This window comes from Dicentrarchus labrax, unplaced genomic scaffold (assembly GCF_905237075.1).
Source record: "Dicentrarchus labrax unplaced genomic scaffold, dlabrax2021, whole genome shotgun sequence".
Taxonomy (NCBI): Eukaryota; Metazoa; Chordata; class Actinopteri; family Moronidae; genus Dicentrarchus; species Dicentrarchus labrax.
This window is the reverse complement of record NW_026136719.1, coordinates 17,986,918-18,007,712: the sequence shown is the minus strand read 5'-3', so window position 1 is coordinate 18,007,712 and position 20,795 is coordinate 17,986,918. Positions and strand designations below refer to the sequence as shown.

Below are 20,795 nucleotides of genomic sequence, written 5' to 3'. Positions count from 1 at the left end.
GATTTCTACCTCTCAAACAAGTTATGAAGCGTTCCCATAGACAACAAAGGCCGCACAAACCTTTCAGTTCCTTTTATTCTTTTTTTCTTTTCTTTGTAGTAAACTAGTCTAAATTCTTTCATGAGAATGTGTTTGAGTGCGTATTATTTCTGAGACCTGCACACACAAAGGGACAGACATGTATACAAGAGGTGGGTTTAATATACTCCACATGTTTTCAATGTCCCTTGTGTGACATTTACAGGAACATGGGAACTTGTGTGATTGGAAATCCAGGCTGTGGCTTTGAAGTAGATTCATGACTTTCTGCAGTGCAATGTGCCCCTGAAAAACAATGTGCTACACATTGAGCAGCTATTGTCTTGTTTTGGAAACAACTCATTACCTACTGGTATCTTTCCATACACGTACAAATAGATTTTTTTTCTTATATAATATATATATGTTCATAACATCACATGTGTCTTGTGTATGTAGTGAAAACACAAAAGGGGTTTAATGGCAGCATGACTGTGCAGATTCTTCTGTATGCTTATCAGCGTACATATTTCATGTCAAGGGAGCCCCAACCAAGAGACATAGCAAGAAACAACATGTAGTAGCAGACAAGGGACATAATGTAAAATAGTGGTTTTATTTTTATTTTCTATTAGGTCTTCACAATGAATCAAAATATTATGGAAATCGCAATATGACAAAGTGCAAAGTCGCAGAAGCTGCTTTCTTTTGAAAAAGATAAAATGTAAAAACAGCATCATCATGAATTCTCTGGTCTACAAATCTTGTTCTCCAGATGTAAGAAAACGTGTTTGTTAGGTACAGACCACAACAGATGTCATATCATCTTGGTTTTAATAGCTTGTTTTCAGTGAAAATGAATATTGTGGTGCAAAAATGATCATCCCCACTGATTGTCATCATCCAGCCCTACTTTATATATATATATATATATATATATATATATATATATATATATATATATATATGTTTCATTGGTATCTTTTAGTGGGGACTTTTTTGTCAAAGGTTTGACCATTTGTTGCAAAAATAATATGCATTTGAGAGATGCCCCTCTGCTACTCTTTGTAAGCTTGAAAGCTTGACAGGATGTCCATTAGCTGGAAAACCCCCCCGTGAATTAACGTAGCTGAAAACACTGAAAGAAACATTGTTATTGAAATAATCATAAATGCGAGTGCAGCAGGAGTTCAATTTGCTGGGAAGCAGGAGGGGTTGTAGAAGCAGGGCGCAGCACTTAAAGTTGACATACGCAGATAGAGTGAGTGCTGAATTTGTTCATGTGGATGGTTTTTCTTTGCTGTAGTCATAGAGGCTTGAACAGTATGTGGAACATGTGACTAAAAAAATGACATCTGTGTCTGCTTCAACTACCGTGAGCCTCCATTAAAAAGGATTTTATTCCTTTTCTGTCAAGAGCAAAGTAAGAGTGAAAAGAGCCTGTTTATCTGTAGATATCTGATACAGATGTTACAATACTTGAAATATTACAACCCAGTTTGTCCCAGATTTCAGGGAACTGTGTGCTGTAAGGCAGAAACTACTTTGTACCTGAGAGACACTGCCAGGATCTTCTCCACATCAATCCGCCTCTTCAGCACCTCTGTCACCTGCCCTTTCTCTGGTCCCTGTTTCACCTTTTCTCTTCCAATCAGGTACACAGACTTTGGGGTCAGGATCAAGTCCCTCTTAATCCCCTAGACAAAAAAAAACAGAAGAACGTTAATCATAAATGTTTTGTGAGTTGTTTAGCTACAGAAACAGGCTGCAGACTAAAGGAGACCAACCTTGAAGCGACGGTCAAATTTCGTGACTTTGTCTGCGAAGTCGATCTTTTCTCTCTTCCCCAGGAACTGTCGGAGCTCGGGCCTGTCATCCATGCCAATGTAGTCACCTACAAAGTTTCTGTTGAGGCTGTGTCGCCGCCTCTCCTTCCGGTTCAGCAGTAGGTCGGAAGCTAGATAAACCAGAGAGAAAGAGAGTGAGAGACGGATAGAGGCAGACAGACGGACAAATAAAGATGTAAAGATATGACTTCACTCACCTTCTTCCCTCATCTGGACGTACTTCTTGCGGGCCACGTATTTCCTCCAGGCTTTTTGGATGATTCTGGCGTAGCCGTCAAACTTGCGTTCCCTCGTCTCTTCCAGCAGAAAGAGCTGTGAACACAAAGAGACATAGAGTAAGAGACTGGCATACCTCAGTGCACAAACCCAAACACACCTGAACAGACTGAATGGAAGGAATGACTGCACATACATACTGAACATGCCTGCGTACAGCTGAATACACAAAGCCAAATATCTGCTCCCAATCTCACTGATAACCTTTAGATTTCTTTTGCATTTAAGTTTTATTACTACTAAACTACTGTGCACTTTGGGTTTTTTTTGGTATTCTTCTGTATTATGGTGTTCTGTTTTATATCTTATTCTGACACTTTATTTAATGTTCTCTCTTTTGAAATAAGTTTTATTGCCAATCCAAATTTGTAAAATGAAAATAAGCCTGGAAATAAGAAGAATGATGAAGCATAAAAAGCACAGGTTCATACTTTTCAAGACTGTCCTACAACAATATTCAAGTGCCCATATGAACATTGAAATAGTTTTTACTTGCAGTAATCATTCCTCCTGTTCCTAATGCACTTCTAATGGAAGTGATGGGAGCCAAAATCCACAGTCTTCATTCTGTGCAAAAATATGTTCCAAAGATTATCTGAAGCTCATATGCGGCTTCAACAGTCGGACTTTGAAAAATCAAGCGAGTATCTGCCAATGTTACAGTCTTTTTTTTACTATGAAATTCCCTCTTTGTGCTACTATCCCACCACTGTAGCTCAGCAAGGAAACACTATCTGGGGAAACACAAAGAGGGAATTTTGTACTAAAAAGACCTTAACTCAGACTGTTGGAGCCTCATATTAACTTCAGATAAACTGAATTATATTTGATGTATGTTATGAAGGGATTTTGTACTTTCAGTTGGAACAGTAGGGATGCTTATGAGTATTGAGATACAGTTCAAAAAATGTGAATCTATCCTTTAATGCAGGATAATTTATTAATACTTTGCATTAAGTTATCTGTAAAATGTTTTATTTGCACTTTCTGTCCTGTATATATAATAATATTTATGAATAGTTTTACATTGTTTGGTATCATTAATACAACACTTACTCGTATACACAGAAAAAACATTATTCTGATCTTTGGCTCATTTCATCACGTCCTGCTCAAGGAGATGACTCTGTGCCAACAGACCACCAGTCGTCCAGTATGTCATTTCCTGATGGGCCTCTAGACACGCAATCGCAATCGCACTCTCTGCCCTCTCCCTCCCAGACTAAACATCCTGCTCACTGCTGTAACAGGCCAGGCATCAACACGGCCGCCCACGGACCGCAGTGTGACGGGACAAACCACCAACAACACCAAAACACAACAGATTCAGTTTAGCCACAAAAGCCGTGAGGAGAAAAACTCCCTGAGTCATTGACAGTGACACCACGTAATCACTGAGACCGGATGAATGATTAAACTTCCCAGGTGACAAATCCAAGAACAAACAGCAGGTGGGGTTTTTGGTTTATATTACTTGGTGATGAGTTTAGCTCAAGAAGGAATCAATTATAGGCAGAGGAAGTTTCAAACTTCCTAATATCTGACCGGAACTTACAAACCAAAGCAGTAATGGTCATTATTAGGACTGCAACGATTTGTTATTTTCATTATAAATTAATTAGTTCACTTATGTATACTACTAACTGATTAATCAGTGCTTTATTTTAGTATTTATAAGCACCATGCAAACATTTCATACATGATTTATAACACACTAGAAGTGTTTATTAATGTATTCATCAACTTATGGGCACCCATAAGTTAATTAAGTGGAGGTTTGTGCATAAACACTTAGGTGTAATAATATAAATGTTTATCTTCATAGACATTATAAATGCTAGAAAATACTGTACACTATGCACTGACTGTCCATTATAGTGCATATTTATTAAATGTTTGTATAGTGGTTATAAATGTTAAATAAGGGAACTTAAAGTGATTAATCTCAGAATTGTTGCTGTGACAACATCACGTTAACTTAAAGCTGTAAATGGCAAAAAATAAATAAATGAAATAATAAACCTTTAAACTGATACACATGTAAATGTCAACTCTGCCTCAGCGAACCTCTGACAGACAGTAAGCCACCGCTCATCCATCACCACTTCCAAGGAGAAACTTTTCTCCAACATCTGGCTCAAACAAACTTTACTTATTACATCGAACAGAAAAAAACTTGTCATTCATAAAACTAATTAGCTGGTGTCAGTGTCTTATCAGACAGAGAGGCTTGTTTTGAGAAGCCTGGCAGCTCATTTCAGCGGTGTGATATTTGCGTTTCATAAGCACACCTCAATGACTTGGACTCTCAGTCTGGCAGTGTGGGGGATGGGGGCTCTTGGCATACACGGCTGCAATGAATAAGTAAAGGCATTCAGGATCAGCTGTAAGGCCTGAATTAAAACTAAGATGTCTGTGTATTAGCTTCAAAACATACATCTGTGTGTGTGCACGTGCACGATGGTTGGTGCACGATGTGTACAAATGTTAAGTGAGAGGTTTCACACAAGTGCTGCTTTCATAGGAATCATGAAAAAAGTAGTTATGGTGGAAAAAGACAAGCCTTTACGATGTCCCCCCAAACTCTGCAACCACAGCCTGTACTTGTGTTTTAGTTCCAGAGCAGTGTTGACTCAGTGCTGACGTGGTGCAAGGGTCAGGTTCAATCTCCTCCCCTGCAACTGGGATTCGAGCTTGATTTGGGACACTAGTGCCCTTTTATGGTGTTTAGTGTAAAAATGGTGAGTTCAGTTTTTTTCCGGCTAACTAAAAGTCTTTTTACATGCCAGCAGACATTCTGACATGTGATTTGAGTTCTATTTCTGTACAAGGATAACGTGAAAAGGTTGGGCTGAAAGTTTTTGCTCTGTAGTACATTTTCCTGGATTGCTTTCTTATATTTTATCATAAAGGGCAAAAAAACTGGATGTGACGGTCTGAAGGTGAGACGGGCGTCAAACGTACCGACTCGGGGGCTTTAATGAAGATCTTGGTGCGTCCAAGCTGGAACTGATCCTGATCCATGTTGACAGACCGTAAGAGATGAAGGACGCCTTGTTTCTCGTCTCCTCGCCACGTCGGCCAGGACTCTTTGGTCAGGATGGCGTATCTGAGGACCAGAAGGTTAAGCAGATATAAAGCATTTTACATGAGGAGGGGTGGGTATCTGGGTTTGGATGGGACGTTACATAATATGGCACAGGTTACATTCTTCTCTCCCGAATCCGATTCCAGGACCTAAACTCAGGTACTGGATATGGGTGCTCTCTTTTTGATAGCACTGGTATCTGACATGAGGCGGTTGATACCCATCATACCCACACACCTTTCTTTCAACCAAATCCAAGTCAAAAATAAATATATCCTCACTGTGAGTCTGTGACATGTTACCTGTTGAGGAACTTCCTGAAGACTCTGCGGTAGGCATATCCAGCACGCCTCACCCTGATGTTCTCCTTCAGTCCCAGGTACTCCACTTGGTGCTTTACTCTAAAGACAGGAAGGACCCAGGAATCCACATTAGGACAAAATGAACAAACTTCTTTCTCTTCTTTGTTTTTTTTGCCTTAAAAATTATTTTAAACAATAAGTCAATTATCAAAATCGTTTCAGCTTTAAACACAACATATACACACATATACGTGTTGACCACTGATGCCTTTGAATGCGGTATTATATTAATTAAAGTTTACTCTCGCTGTTTTAGGGTTTGTTCTCTACTTCTGACACTGTGATATGTTTGTGTTGTATGTAATTATAAAAGATGAGAATACTGCAGTTAATCAAGTGTCTGACAAAAACAAAATATATATATCCTAATTTAATTTACTTTGATTTATAACCATAACTAGCATTTTACTATCAGCGGTTAGATTTATCAGCTCTACGGCACACACTCCATTAGCGGAAGTGATAATCATTGTATGCAAAACGGCTGCGATTTGCAAACTTTTCCATCGAACAAAGACCTTAAGCACTACTTAGTACACTCAGACTTCCTGTGAAAACAGCAGTTCCGGTGCTAATTAATGAGCCACCCTGCACCCAACTCACAACAGGAAGGTCATAGGCTCTGAACAATACAGCAGCACTCCGCATCTGAACATGTAATGCCCAAAGCTTGTGTGCAAGGAAGAAAGAGCGGGAAACTGAAACAAAGGGACAGAAAACATCCAAAAATGAGCAAGAAAAACCCAACGGCTGGAAGCAGAACAGGTCAGAACAATGATCCAGTGTTTGCTTTTTATGTGAAGGCAGTTAGAGACTCTGGTCTGTGTTTATCAAACGGCCGAAAGTGAAATCTTGGACGTGGCATATGTTGTTTGGGATCTACAACAAGAATAAATGTGGCACTGATTTTGTTGTTGCAATCACTTTCAATGCATATTTACTGTCTGAACTTGTCAATATGGAACTAAATTATTTGTATTATCTGTTTTCTTTGATCTAATTGCTCTACCACCAGCTGAATTGTTTTTGTTTCCAAAATTCTATTATTTCATCCTCATTTATAAATCACAAATATATTAGATTGTTGTTGAACTTTATCACTAGTAAACAAGTAAAATGTATGGATTTTTTAAAAGAATGAACAATATGGGTGAATGCTCGTTCCTTCTCAGAGCATACATGTGACAAATTATCTGTTAAAAGCGGTTCTTAAATGTTACTTGATAAATGTGTTTAATACACACAGGCCCTGGATGTTTGGAGTCATGTGAGATTGTAAGGATGACAGCAGGACACAGTGAGTCAGTCACTTACCGGCTCTCTTCCCAGTCTCTGGGCTTCTTGGTTTCGTTGGGTTTGATGCAGCGGATGTAGTGTGGAGTACATTTCATCAGTGTGCTCACCAAATCATTGGCTTGTTTCTAAAGGGCGGAAAGAGCAAAATCAAGAAAGGGGGGTAAAGATAATGATGCGAGTGATGATCATAATGACGTTGAAGGCACAAAATACTGTGACTGAATTACCGGCACTTTACTGACTACTACTGACTGACTGCTGAAGGACACTTCACACACACATTATCTTTCCAAAGGCCTTTTCCCACAGCAACCCTGATTAAGAAGAGGGACAGGTACACACTGTGCACTTTGCTGAACACACACCTTTATTTTGCTGCCTGCAGTCGTGGGTCGACCCTTCTTTTCAGCGTTGAGGTTTTCTGGAAACAGTGCTCTGATGAAGGCGCTGTTAAAGGACAAAGGTGAGGAGACTAGGAGTTAGGACTGACACAGAAAGGCTGGAATAGTCCTCGTATGAATTAAAAACCTGAAGATAATGTTGAGATTTCCTGGCAGCCAAACACCAAAATACAGTTAATGGTTAACGAACCAAGGACCTTTGACGAAGGTCACTAGTTTAAATTCCTGAAGCACTTGGGAAGGTCTGAGTTGGGGCTGGGTGGGAAAACAAGAGATGTGTGTGTGTGTGCACACTGTGCTGTATTTGTACAAACACCTCTCTTCCCAAGACCTCTATCTGCAGCTTAGTGTATGCTATTATTTAACAGCAGCACGCCATTTGCCTATAAAAGGAAAAATAAAGAAGAATGTATAGTCATATCTCATATTTCATCCAGTATTTTTCACCCATGCCTTTCTTTAAGTGATCTTTTCTATGAACCGTAGATAGTTTTTGACTTTATGCTTATCTCCAAAGTATAGAGAAAGACACAAAAAAAAAACCAGTAACTTTGACATTAAACCTCTAACTTTCTCCCAAAAAGGCTGAATATATGGACATTAATAACATACTGTATGTGGGCTTGGTTAACCAGTGTTCATCTACACTGGATCTCAAGGAATAACATTTTTGTCCACTGCAAAACTTCCAATTTACAGCTGTAGTGCTTTATAACAACATCATCATCACTGCACTATGATGTGTTGCTGCTGGTCAGAATGTAGCAGATATTTGTGAAGTTTCCATATCTTCAGGTTTTCTCTCAACTGAACAGAAACTCAACTTATTTCAAGGATATCTCGAAGGAAAGTAGCGTTTTTGTGTTTTAACTGTGACATTTAAAGTAATCTGCAGCCGTGGACTGAGCCACGATATTTTCTTGAAAATGATTCAGTATCTCATCAATTTGGTCTCAAATGCTTGTGTTTCAGCAAGTTCCTGCAATTAAGGAAAAGTGCTACACCCACTTTATAAGATGGAGTAGAAGCTCTCCCTCGAGGTTGAATGACGCCAAAGTTTTACTCAGAGATGTAAATTGAAATTAACGATGATGTCTTGTAGTTTTACTTAGCAGTTATGCTTTAAATTGAACACTTTTAAATTATTTATTCAAACACACCCAAGAGGCTTGCCTGGGTTATCAGAAGAACGACAACGTTTTCACTTTTGTGATCAGCACATCAGTCATTCAGGCGTATTCAAGTCTTCAGCTCCTTTTGATCTGGGTCGGCTGTTCTTGCTTTGAAATTTCACACAAACATTTGGTGGCTATCAGGCCTGGTTTAAAGCTGACACGTATTCAACTTTCTCATGTCGCCTTTGGTGTTCATTATTTTATTATTTTCTTTGTGCTTTTTCATGTTAGTTTTTTTCCCGCCATCCCCTTTCTGGCTTTCTCCCACATTTATATTTGTTTTATTTTAAACATCTGACTCAAGGCTATGGACACAGAAGAAAGGATCAGCAGGTTGTGTGTACAAATACACCAGAAGTCTGCTAATACTGTCCAGCTGACAATACTGGCCATTCCTTTCTTCTTGATTTAGACCTGCTGCTCTAAGGAATGAGGCTGCTTCCTTCCTTCTCAGGCTTCCTTTGTATGTGTCTGTGCCAAACTCTTTTATCTATGTATGTATATACAGTATGTTGGTGTGACTGTTTGCAACGTTAAGTGCATGTATATATTTTCCAGCACGTGTCTGAATGGGATTTTGACATAACCTCCTTTCATGCCTCACGAAACGTGCACACAAAGGGGGCAAGCAGTGGCTGAGGCCTGCAGGGGTTACACAGACAATGCAGGCTGTTTGCACAGATGGCCAATTTGACACAAAGAAAGCCCAAGGAGGCAAAACACAGGGGGACCAGACTCCACAATGCAGCCCCGCAGGGAGACTGCACTTGTAAGGCCAGACTGGGTAGACCCCAAAAGCCGCATATCTGGACAGCCGCCAGACGTTATTCAGGGCAGAGGGTACGACACAGCCCAACCCTGCACACGTCTGCTACGTCCCGCCAGTTTCCAGATGCACTGAAACGTCTGAAACTCTCATTCAGATGTATTCAATTATAACCATATGCATAAGAAAACTCCCTTTAAGTGAGCACCATAGAAATCCTCGCCACATATCCATGCAATGTGCAAATAGGGGTTACTCACATTTCACTGCTCTGCATCAACTCAATGAGGTCAGTAAAAAGGACGTCTCGGTTCCTTTCGCAGAAACCCTCGGCATCGTAGGACACCTGGAGAAGAGGCATACAAAAGGATTTCTAAAGAGACATCAAAGAGGGCGAGGTTAAACTGTTTGAAACCTCCAACAAAATGAAAGATGACACCTGTGTGAAAATAAAAAATATTGTGACTGATATTCTGGCCTAAATCAGTGGCTTGAATTTTATGGGAAAAGAAAATGAAGGGTTGCAGATCCAAGCTTTACACCTCCCAGGATTAGCTTCCTTATAAAACTAGCAGTGGTTTAAAAGTGTATAAATTAAACCGTGTTATTTATGCTATACTATACTGTAGGCTGAGACTGGAGGAATGTTTTGAGCCCGGTCGTGGGAGCCCCTCAAGTCTTTATGGTACGGCTCATTAAGCCTGTGGCATGTGTGCCAGTCTGAGGCCACCACACATCTGGAGAATGACACGGGACAACCTTGGCTCAGACAACCAGATTGAAAATGGTCGCAAAAAAAAAAAAAAGACATCTGATGAACTGAAATGTATAAACTGAATAAGGCGGATTCACATGTATGACACTTGTTAGACACTGTTACCTAAGATGAGGGACTACAGCCATAAATAGTCGGAGAAATAGAGAGAAAGGGGTGTTAGTTTAACTTAAAAGGGCAAAGATGACGACACCAACTTCAAAATTAAAGTACCAGCTGCATAACTGGTATTTATGACAGATCATACAAGTGGGAAGCAACAGGACCAGCTCCCATACCAACACCATAAAAAAATTACATTTTAATAACTTTCTATTTCGAGAGGTTGCAGTCAGCTCCCGACTGTGTGCATAACATGATTGTTTTCAGTTCATGCCACGGCAAAGACAAGTTTATGGAGGTTGCTGTAAACCTTATACTGAATGTCGTAATCCTTCTACCAGAATCAGTGTGTGTTCGAAAGTCCAGACTTTATATGAGATATGGACGATTTCCCATTCAATCAAACAGGAGTGCTGTTTGTCAAAAACAAGATGATCGCAATCATCACAGCGAGTGGCGAGAGTGCACTCAGGCTGACCTTGCCGGCGTAGTGGTGGATGATGAAGCCCTGGTTCCAGCTGTTAAAGTGTTCGTGGGTGTTGATCTGGACTCGCAGCTTCTGAAGCATGGTCTGGTCAGCCCCCTCGCCCACTGCGTGCATGGTGGCGCACACATCATCCAGGATGCACATGATGCCAGGAGGATTCTGGGATTACAAGGAAAACATTTCACATTCAATATACACTCCAATGGATATATGTACTAGAGCTGGAACAATATATCTATGACAGAAAATAATTTTTTGATTCACATCACAATTTTGATAAACAATTGTTTTAAGTAATTTATTGAGCAAAAACTACACTAAACTTCTGATTACTTGCTGGTTTTCTTAGTCTTTAATGAGAGTAAACTGAATATCTTTGGGGTTTGGATTGTTGGTCGGACAAAACAAGACATTTTACGATGTCACCTTAAGCTCTGCAATACTGTGATGGACCTTTTTCACTATTTTCTGATATTTTATAAACCACACAATCGATTAATCACTAATGAAAATAACTGTTAGTTGTAGCCCTAATATGTGCCATTATAAATTGATAATTAATAAGAAATATAATTAACATTTTTAACCTTTTGACAAAATGAAATATTATAGTACGGGTTACTTCAGAACAAAGAAATATGTATTAAACATTTTATTCCTCAAATACACCAACTACTAGCAGCTTTATCACAGCCTCTCACTACTCTCACACACTGCCCCATTTGGCTCCATTATGTCTTCAGATGATCAGTGGCCTTCAGTTTGCACAGTGGTAACAGTGTCTCTAACTCAGAGAACACAAGCTCTGTTAAAAGGACACGTGTAAAGTTGTCACTGAATGAACTAAATGGGTTTGGTGTAAAGAGCTGAGCTGTCAGGCACTGATACAGATCCGCTGCTCCTCTCAGATGGAGGCTTGTTTTAAGCCCTTGTTGTAGATTTCATGGATCAGGCCTCTCAGTGGGACAGATAAATCAAATTAAGAGGCATGTCGGCACGTTTGAGGATATTAAGCTGCAAGTCATGGCAACAGAGTAGGAAGTTGGCGGGAGCTTGTAACTCAGTTTACAATATGAGGACAATAAAACCAACAACTGTTCATTATTTAAAAGAAACTGACAACTGTTCATATCCAAATTTGTTGTGATTGTAAATGGATGCAGAGGATAATAATACAGTGTTTTAAGATTAACAACTCTGCTCTCAATAAAACTTAATTTATTACCTCCACCAAGAAGGTTGTATTTTTAGCCATTTTTGCTATTTAGATAGATTACGTCTTTTTTATATTTTCTATTTATAGTTTTATTTTATTTAAGTTTATATATTTTTTTGTCTTCAATCAGGTCAGTTCAAATCAAAAATATGTTGTCATTGCAAATAGGACATTTTAATAGATTTCTTAAAAATGTATCCCATGATTAGACCCACAACAAAATTAATCTGCCAATTACTTTCTTGATTAATCAATTCATCTTTCAATTTATTTTCTGATGATCAACTAACTGATTAATCCACTTATCGTATTAGCGCAAACCATAATTATCTATTACAATGTGTTTTTGATGAAGTTCAAGATACACATGCAGTTTATTTCAAATAAAACATTTTAAGGATTGTGCACCCTCAGTGGGAATTACACACTCCTGCTAAGGATACACGCTTTATAGTTTGTTTACTTTATTATTTATTTAAGGTTCATTTACTTTGCTCTCGATGAGATCACAGACGATCTTGTTGTTGAAGTACTCAATCTGAGTCCACTTGATGCCCTCCTGCACATACTCCTCCTACAAAGAGAGACATGAACAGAGATCAGTCAGAATATAAAACATTGAGTGAGGCTGGATATTAAAAAAATAAATACAAAAACAGAAGAAGAATGTGAAGTGTTTTTACCTGCTCTGCCTTCAGAGTCAGCTCAATGAATATCTGCTGCAGTTTCTCATTCACAAAGTTGATGCAGAACTGTTCGAATCCGTTTTTCTGATGGAGAGACGACATAGTTAATAAAATACATACAGGCTAAGTGTGCTTTATCTTCAGTTCAGTATGGATATCCTGTAAGTTCAATGGGCTTTGTTTGGAGTGGGAGTTATTAAAGGAAAGGACCCATTGTGCAATTCACAGCACATAGACTGCACCTTCAGCCTAATCCTTATGTGATGGTGGTCTGCAACTTCCTGTCTATTAACCTGTGGCCAACAAAATGCAGCTGACCTTTGCTTACATTGTGTATTCAAAGAGAAAAACTTCAAAATAAAAGACAGACAGAGCTGGTGGAGTTGATTAGATACTGTTCACAGTGGCTAATGTTATTTAATGTCATGGTACACACTAATAATCTGTACTTGACATTAGGAATCTAAAGCTCTTGCAAACCAAAATAATATAAAAACAGTTGCATTTAGTTTGTCAAATCCTATCAACAAGTCCAGGACTTCACACGGAACAAACAAGTAATCAGATTAGAAAAGCATGTTAAGGTCTGCTGTGTCAATCAGGAGATAGTACTTAATCCACATACTTTATAAATTAGTCTTATCCTTTGTGCTTAATCTGTTTAAATGCTCAAAGTTAATACCTGTTAATCTAATTTATGTGTTGCTGCAGAGTCAAATTCCAGTAGCCATGTGTCAGTCTGTGAAATGGCTAAAAACACTTACTTGGAAAATTTCAAATCCATAAATGTCCAACACTCCGATATTGAACTCCTGATGATCTTTCACCATGGCTTTGTTGATGGACTGAAATCAAAGGAGTGTGTTACTAAATATAAAAGGTTCATTAAAGGTTGTCACAGTTTTATCACTCATGACAATTTTGTCCTGAACTCTAAAACTGTACAAACATGCAATCATACCTCGACCAGGAAGTCAAACACTCGTGAGTGCAGGGCTTTGGAGAGGGCGTCACGTGTGTAACACGCCTGCTCTACGTTCAGTGTCACGTCAATGGACTCCACTGCATTTCCCCACTTGCTGTCCATCTTACGGCTCGTCAGTTTCTCCTTCAGACGGTTTTGGTCAATTCCGAGCAGAAACGTAGGAAAGGCTAGAACTGTCAGACAGAAGAGAAAGAAGAGAAACCTTAAAGTGTGCACACATTTAAATCCTTAAAACAGGCACAAGCCAAAATAATATCACCCACAGTAATTTATGACAAAAGATCAATTTGGCTATTTAACCGCATCTAAAGACATATTACTGCAACACAGACACAGCCGATTAGTCATTTGCCAGAAAATCAAGCCAAAAATGATTGATATTATTCAGCTATCAAAATGCAAACATTCCTGGTTCGACCTTATAAAATGTGACAATTTGCTGATTATGTAATGGTAAACTTATTTTCTTTAGGTTTTGCAGTGCAGGCTAAACAAATTCTTCTGACAATTTGTAGATGTCATTATTAACCGAGAAAACAATGCATTTCATTTAATTCATACTGTTATGATGAACTGAGAAATAGGGCAGCATGTTAGTCATTAATATAAACATTTTGATTCTCTGAAACAAGAGCCATCTCTTTGAAAACCAGTATGCAAATCAACATGGAGTGATGTAATTTTTGCCATGTAGAGAGAACCACTGCCAATCCAGTGTACCAGTATACCTTTTGCACCGCATTTACTCTTATAGATCGGTGAGAAGGTTTCACAAGTCGGAAAAGCTTCCACTGATAACCACAATACATGCCATTGTGGTTTAAAGCCACAAAAATGAAGTGATTCTGTAGCTAAACCACTAAAACAAAACCTCCTCTGGAGTGAATTCAGAGCAGATGATCTTTGAATTATAGCTGAATACAAAATAGAAGAATAGTATTGTGCGAACCCAAAAAAAGATCATTTGTCCCGACCTGGCGTTGATATTCTCCCCTGAGAGCCCCTCCCTGCCTTATTGCAGTGACTCACTTCCCCTAAAAGGAAATGGCTCTCCGGCCTGCAGACTCACTGTGTCTGGGAATGCATTAGACCACTGCAGTAGCTCCCCTTATGGGACATGAGGGTGTGACTGACCATACGCCTGCTTCAATAATGACGAAAAGTCTTTCTTTGTGTTAGGCAGGAAAAGTATGGATTGCATACAGCGGTGTCGAGGCTTTTACAAATGGTTGTGTATGTGAATTTCTAAAACAATGCTTGTAAGCACAAGTTCACCTGCAGGAAATTTGCTAGTCAAAGTGGCAGTGGATAATGAGAGCAATAGCAGGGAGTGATGTTTACAAAGCATGCGGCTTCAGTCATCACATGAGATGTGACATAATAATCCTTCACTTCTACAATGATGACTCTGCTTAACTCGAAATTAAAATAATGCTTAAAATATTATGAAAATATTGGATATTTGCAAGTTTAAGTCCAGGTGTGGGACTTGAGAAAGACAAATAGTCAAACTTTCATAGTGTATTAAGAGTGTCATCTCCTGGGAGTTGTGAAATTATCCTTATATCCTTAATAGTATCTGAGCCTGGCCCTAGCGATTTTTAAAGGAATAGTCTGACATTTTGGGAAATTATTTGGTTTTTCAGCAAAGTAATCGACACCATGCACTCTCATACCTGTACACTAAAGGATCCTTAGCTCAGCACAAATACTGGAAGCTGGGGGAAACAGCTTGCCTGGCTCTGTCCTAAGAAAACAAAATACACCTACTAACACCTCTAAAACTCACTTATATGACCTTTTTTTAATTAAAAGGTCCAGTGTGTAGGATTACATAACAATTCCTATTTTCAGGTGATTATATACTAATGAAAACATTGTTATGAATATTACAAAAGCAAATAAGTGCATTTCCCAAACAAGGCTTTTTCAAAACCACAGAACTTTATTCTAAATTTGAGTCAAGAGCTCAAATTTTCCAAAACTCTGTGCATAATGCTGAACCCAAAAATAGTTCTTCAATAGAGAAGTACAAGATCCTAAAATAGTCGTTTTTACAAAACAGTACGTCACTCTCTCGGGATCGACTCTGGAACTGACCCAACCAGCCAAATAATGTCCAAATTATTTGCACAAGTAGTCTAAACATTTCTTTCAACAAGAGATGACGCATTGACTCTTACTGTTGAGTGCAAGTTGAACTTGGCTGGTGACGTTTCATATGGGGAGCAGGGTTCTGAATATATATTAAAGCACACAGTAAGTTGGACTGAAGGGAACAGGAAAGGCAGAGATTATGGAGTGCCGCTGTTACGTCTGCACAGAACAGACCAAGGCTTTGTATACTGGCAACTGCACCCTCATCTGCATCATACAGACACAGCATGAGGAGGAAGCCGAAAGGAAAAGAAAAAAGAATAAAACAAGGCAGGAAAAGGCAAGAGGGAAGGGGACAGAAGGAGAAGTATTTTTCCAAGTAATTTTAGTCTCTGACGAAATATGTCCAGACCTTCAATAATAGCGTTTTATTTTCTGGTAATCTAGCATGGCCTGGATTACTCCAGACAGTTGGCTGCAGCCCTGCATTAACACAATAAAACTTTAGGGAGTGAAAGTGGTGAGAGAGAAATATCCTCCAAAACCAACCAGAGAAGGGCAGCTCAGGACACTGAAGAGAGAAATTCAGAAAGGCAAGAATGCAATGAAAAGAAGAAATTTACCACAACCCAGTCTCATCCTGAACATCAGTACCATTGTTTCTAGCCTCAGTCATACCCAAACGGCGGTGTCTCTTTGACGGAGAATGGCAATTGAGAAATATCTGCCATGATTATTGTGCATTCATGCTCCCCAGATGATGAATCCTACTGACTTTGGTCATGCCCTGACTTTTCCTCTAGGGTCACATGCAGGTGATCACATAATATCTAGATCTAGAAATATATATATACACTAATATCTAGATCATTCATGTTCCCCAGAAGACAAATTATAATAACTCTAGTGCTAATTAGCATATAAACTAAACTAAAAATAAGAATATGGCAAACACTACCCCTGCATGTTAGCATGACATTACCATTTAGCTCACTGCTGTGCTTAAGTGCAGCCTCACAGAGCCACAAACATGGGCATAGACCAAGCAGAAACCTCCATGAATGAGAACGGAGACCAACGTGGAAGTGCCAAAGTTGCAGTTCCTTGACAACTTCATGAATCTCCATTAGGCCCCATATTATTAAAATGCCCAATTTGATGGCAGAAATTATAAGGCTTAAAGGTATACATAATTAACTGTATGGCTGCTTTCAGTGACAGGTGGGTGCCGTCGCTGGTGGCTGGGATCAGCAACCAGGCCTCATTCAGCCCGCCTCAGCTCCACCCACACTCATGTCTCTGCAGTTCTGGGTTAGCTTGGAGCCGGCGGAGTCAAGACTGCCGACACGGTGGCAGCCAGAGCCGACCATACTGAGCTACGGCTCTTCAGAAACCTTTGAAAGACAGCACGGACTGAGACTACAACCATTTTTATTTATACAGTCTGTGCCCTAGTCTTGTCTTAACACGCGCATTTTGAATAAAATATAAATAAACTTACTTTTTATATTTTTACTGTATCTCTCCTAAATATTAGACTGCAAGCTTGAAATAACAAAGTTGATTTTCATCAAAGGTTTAAAGTGAGCTTTGGTTGTTGCTACCTGTTTCAGTGTGAACCACTTTAAGTACAAAAGTCCTGGCGTGGGCCTACTTACACTCCTCACTCTCCACAGCAGCGTAGTTTCCTGCTTCCCTGAAAGTGATATTTCCCAGGTGCAGGACTCCTGCCACAATCTGAAGCACCATGGAGCGGTCCTCTGCTGAGATGCCAATCACTTCCATGGCATGCTGGGAAAACAAAAGGAAAAGATCATGCTAAATCAGGGCAGCAGTATGGGTTTACTCACTCCTGTGGTACCTAGCTAACGTCCTCTAATTACTCCTGTTGCGGTCTCACTGGTAAACAAAAACAGGAGGAGATCATTGGAAAAGAAAACAAAAGAGGACTGGTAGGGAGCAGGAGGAATGTAAAGAGAAGACTGTGAGCCACATGAACGCTGGTATGAGATTCATAGACACATACAACACCACTACTGGCAGTTAAATAGAAGGAATCTGACTGTACCATTGTCTCCTGGAAGTCGCTCTTGTCGTTGATGTCGTCCACTTTGTAGGAACCAGACTGATTGAGGTAAGTGTAGTAATCCAGGGTTGTGATTCCCAGGCTGCCCTTCTGCTCTCCACTAGCTCCCTCTATCAACTGTAGAGGAGAAATTAATAGTGTATTGTGGATGCAGCCATTATAGACATGCTTTTGCACAAACCCATATTTATGGGTTTTTTCTGTGCTCCTCTTTTCATGAGAAAACTGTACTATGGTAAGACTGAACTCCTCTATGTCTTCCAGGGACCTCGAGCCATCCACAATGAAAACAGATTGACCTTCTTCTTGCAGCCAAATGGCACGCCCAATACAATGTGTCCTGAAATCCCCTCACAGACCATCTTCACAAGCCAAATGTTTCCCGTTTGCTCTTCAGCTCAAAAAAATAAATAAAAATCGCACCTGATAGAATATATGGAAACTCCTCTCTCCAGGATTCCTCATGACGACACGTGACTTCTCCAGAAGGAAGTTGGAGATTTTCCCTCCGTCTGGTTCGCCACCAGAGCTGAACTGGATCTCAAAGTATTTCCCCTGATGGATCAAAGCAACGTTTGTTGTTCAGTATTGGAGTGGGCTGCAATACAGCTTAAAGCCAGAGAAGAGGTATAAGATCGAAGATATTGGCACCCTGCCGGCATGTCTGTGTACATTTATATAAAAATCTGATCCTGCTTATGGCCTTGCTCTCTTCTCCAGACAAGCCTGTAATGTAATATCGGTTCCAGTCCCAAAAAAAGAACAGAGACACTCATTTATTCAAAGACAGCACCTTAAAAAGTAGTGATCTCAGGCCGTTAGTGCCAAACCAAATTAATTTCCCCCAAAAATGAATCTAAAAATATCCCAACTTGTGAAACAACACTGCCTTGTGTGCTAACCTGAACACCTAACCAATAAACTCCTCTGGTTAACCAGGACATGCATGACGCAATAAAACGGAAAACAGAAGAAAAGCTGTTACTGCAAATCTTTGTTTTCAAAAGTCTTCGCTTGGATCCAAAGGTGCACCACAAAAAAGTTGAGTCCTAAAATTATTGCTGGTTAAGTAGTAGCTACTGCATGTATTTATGTCTGCGCAACAGTTAAACATTTGCAATGTAAGTGGGTTATTCAAATTTTGTCTTATGTTATGATTTCCCAGACTCATCCTCATTTTGGCTCACACAACACATGTGTCCTTGGAGAAAGATTTTCAAATTCTAATGATTTAAACATTTGTCTGCATGTTTACACTTTATGTGATGGACTTTCTCATGTGTTTTCTTTAGTTAACAAGAAGCATTTATGAATTGAGCCACAGCGTTAGGCCCCCTGATTCACAAAAAAGTGGAAAAGGCCAACTCGTGAAATGAAAGCCTTACGAATCTGCTGGAGTTGTTGTTCCTCACAGTCTTGGCATTGCCGAACGCCTCTAGCAGCGGGTTGGACTGCAGGATGATGTCTTTGACGTGCTGCGAGGAGACAGAGGCAATGAGCTGTTAGCTACGTCACAGACAGACTGTGCAGCAGGTACCGATACCACACACTTCACACCCTCACTGACAGGCTGGCGTGTCTGCCTCTGGAACTTTCCACTCAAATACAAACACACACACACACACACACACACACACACACACACACACACACACACACACACACACACACACACACACACACACACACACACACACACACACACAAATTCACATCTACAGACAGCCATACAAAGTCTGGAGGACATTATCTTTCCTGTGAGCCATCTGCATGTCAGAAACACATGAGTTTTAAATCGAGCAGAGTTACTCCCACTTCCATTATTGTACACAGACGTTGAGTGGAAGTCATTTCTTGGAATTATTTTTTGCCTTCCTAAATTTAGTGCTGTAAGAAAAAAAAGAATAAACACTGCACTTCACACTTCAAGCTATTTATAGATACTCATACAGTTACTAATTTATCATATTTTGCTCGTCTGGCCCACGCTGAGGTTCTTCCTTCACTTAAGTCTTATATTTTGACTTGATTTATTTATAGGGCTTCAAAACCCACTGAATCCAAGGGATAACAACTTCAAGTGAGAACACATTTCCAACATGGTCACTTTACCTTTAAGATTTATTAGAATTTTGAAAGAACAGATACATTACTGGCAGGGTGTGGCTATTCTCACACACCATAAACACATTGCATAAGAACGCATGTGCTGTATAGAGCATACAGCACAATATGTGCAAAGCTGAAGGGAAACATGTGAATTGGAAGTGATGCTAAACAGGAGCTGGAAGAGGTGAAGATAAAAGTATGTTACTGTGTGTGTGTCCACTGTAACGTACACATTTGTTTAAACAAACACTACCACGAGAGGAATTTTTATAACAAGTATAGAAGTGTACATTTATATATAGTGTAACTGAACAATCACAAACAATAATAATGCTATAACACATAAGATTTACAGTTTAATTTAAAGCCTGAAGATGATTTCTAACGTTGCCTTGGTGGAAGCAGCTCTGAGGGGATTAAATATAAAAATCCCACTGCCATCATGGCACAGGCATTTCCTCATCAAACTTTAGATCTTTATCAAGCTTAGGAACTGGACATCTGCTGGTTTGGGGGGCTGCCAGATGGCTGAAGGGGGCTGGGCGAAAAAGAGGCTGCTGATGGGCTTATTATGGGCTATAAGGATGAGGATGATAAGAGGAGGACTGGGTCTAAGGAGAGGAATAAGTGCAGGAACGAAGTAGCAACAGGTTGTTTTATTTTTATACAAGTCTGCAGTGACATTACGTCATTTGCACAATTTGTGAACAATTATGCAAGTCGGATGGATGATTGAAGATATGATTATGACATCGATTTAGAAAGATACACAAATGTTCAAACTAATTGAAAAAGCAAACTAAATTTGAAGAAGGTCCTCGAGTTTGCCTCAGTGAGCAAATATTGCTAAGGCTAAAGTGTGTGGATGCTTTTCCATCATTTTCCATTGAATTTCATCTCCAGCACATTAAACAAGCCCTTTGTTTGCCTTTTTCTTCTTAATTCAGGGCATACAATTGTGTTATCATTCAATCAAAGCAGCAATAATCTCGAACATCATGTGCATCTATTACATTCCGTCCT

The 20,795-nt window shown here is 39.6% G+C and overlaps 1 protein-coding gene across 2 annotated transcripts in view; it reads right to left on the bottom strand.

Moving 5' to 3' along the window:
- myo1ea (myosin IEa) overlaps positions 1 to 20,795 on the bottom strand; it is a 47,764-nt gene that overhangs the window by 5,586 nt on the left and 21,383 nt on the right. For both annotated transcript variants that reach the window (XM_051378506.1, XM_051378505.1), the window contains exons 6-22: positions 19,049 to 19,138; positions 18,087 to 18,218; positions 17,646 to 17,780; positions 17,236 to 17,368; positions 13,457 to 13,653; positions 13,260 to 13,340; positions 12,493 to 12,579; positions 12,300 to 12,383; positions 10,585 to 10,752; positions 9,490 to 9,575; positions 7,253 to 7,334; positions 6,906 to 7,012; positions 5,532 to 5,630; positions 5,106 to 5,250; positions 2,063 to 2,177; positions 1,806 to 1,975; positions 1,570 to 1,715 (exon numbers count right to left, since the gene is read on the bottom strand). In XM_051378506.1, coding sequence (XP_051234466.1) covers positions 1,570 to 1,715; positions 1,806 to 1,975; positions 2,063 to 2,177; positions 5,106 to 5,250; positions 5,532 to 5,630; positions 6,906 to 7,012; positions 7,253 to 7,334; positions 9,490 to 9,575; positions 10,585 to 10,752; positions 12,300 to 12,383; positions 12,493 to 12,579; positions 13,260 to 13,340; positions 13,457 to 13,653; positions 17,236 to 17,368; positions 17,646 to 17,780; positions 18,087 to 18,218; positions 19,049 to 19,138 — 2,057 coding nt within the window. The remainder of the gene's footprint in view (positions 1 to 1,569; positions 1,716 to 1,805; positions 1,976 to 2,062; positions 2,178 to 5,105; positions 5,251 to 5,531; positions 5,631 to 6,905; positions 7,013 to 7,252; positions 7,335 to 9,489; positions 9,576 to 10,584; positions 10,753 to 12,299; positions 12,384 to 12,492; positions 12,580 to 13,259; positions 13,341 to 13,456; positions 13,654 to 17,235; positions 17,369 to 17,645; positions 17,781 to 18,086; positions 18,219 to 19,048; positions 19,139 to 20,795) is intronic.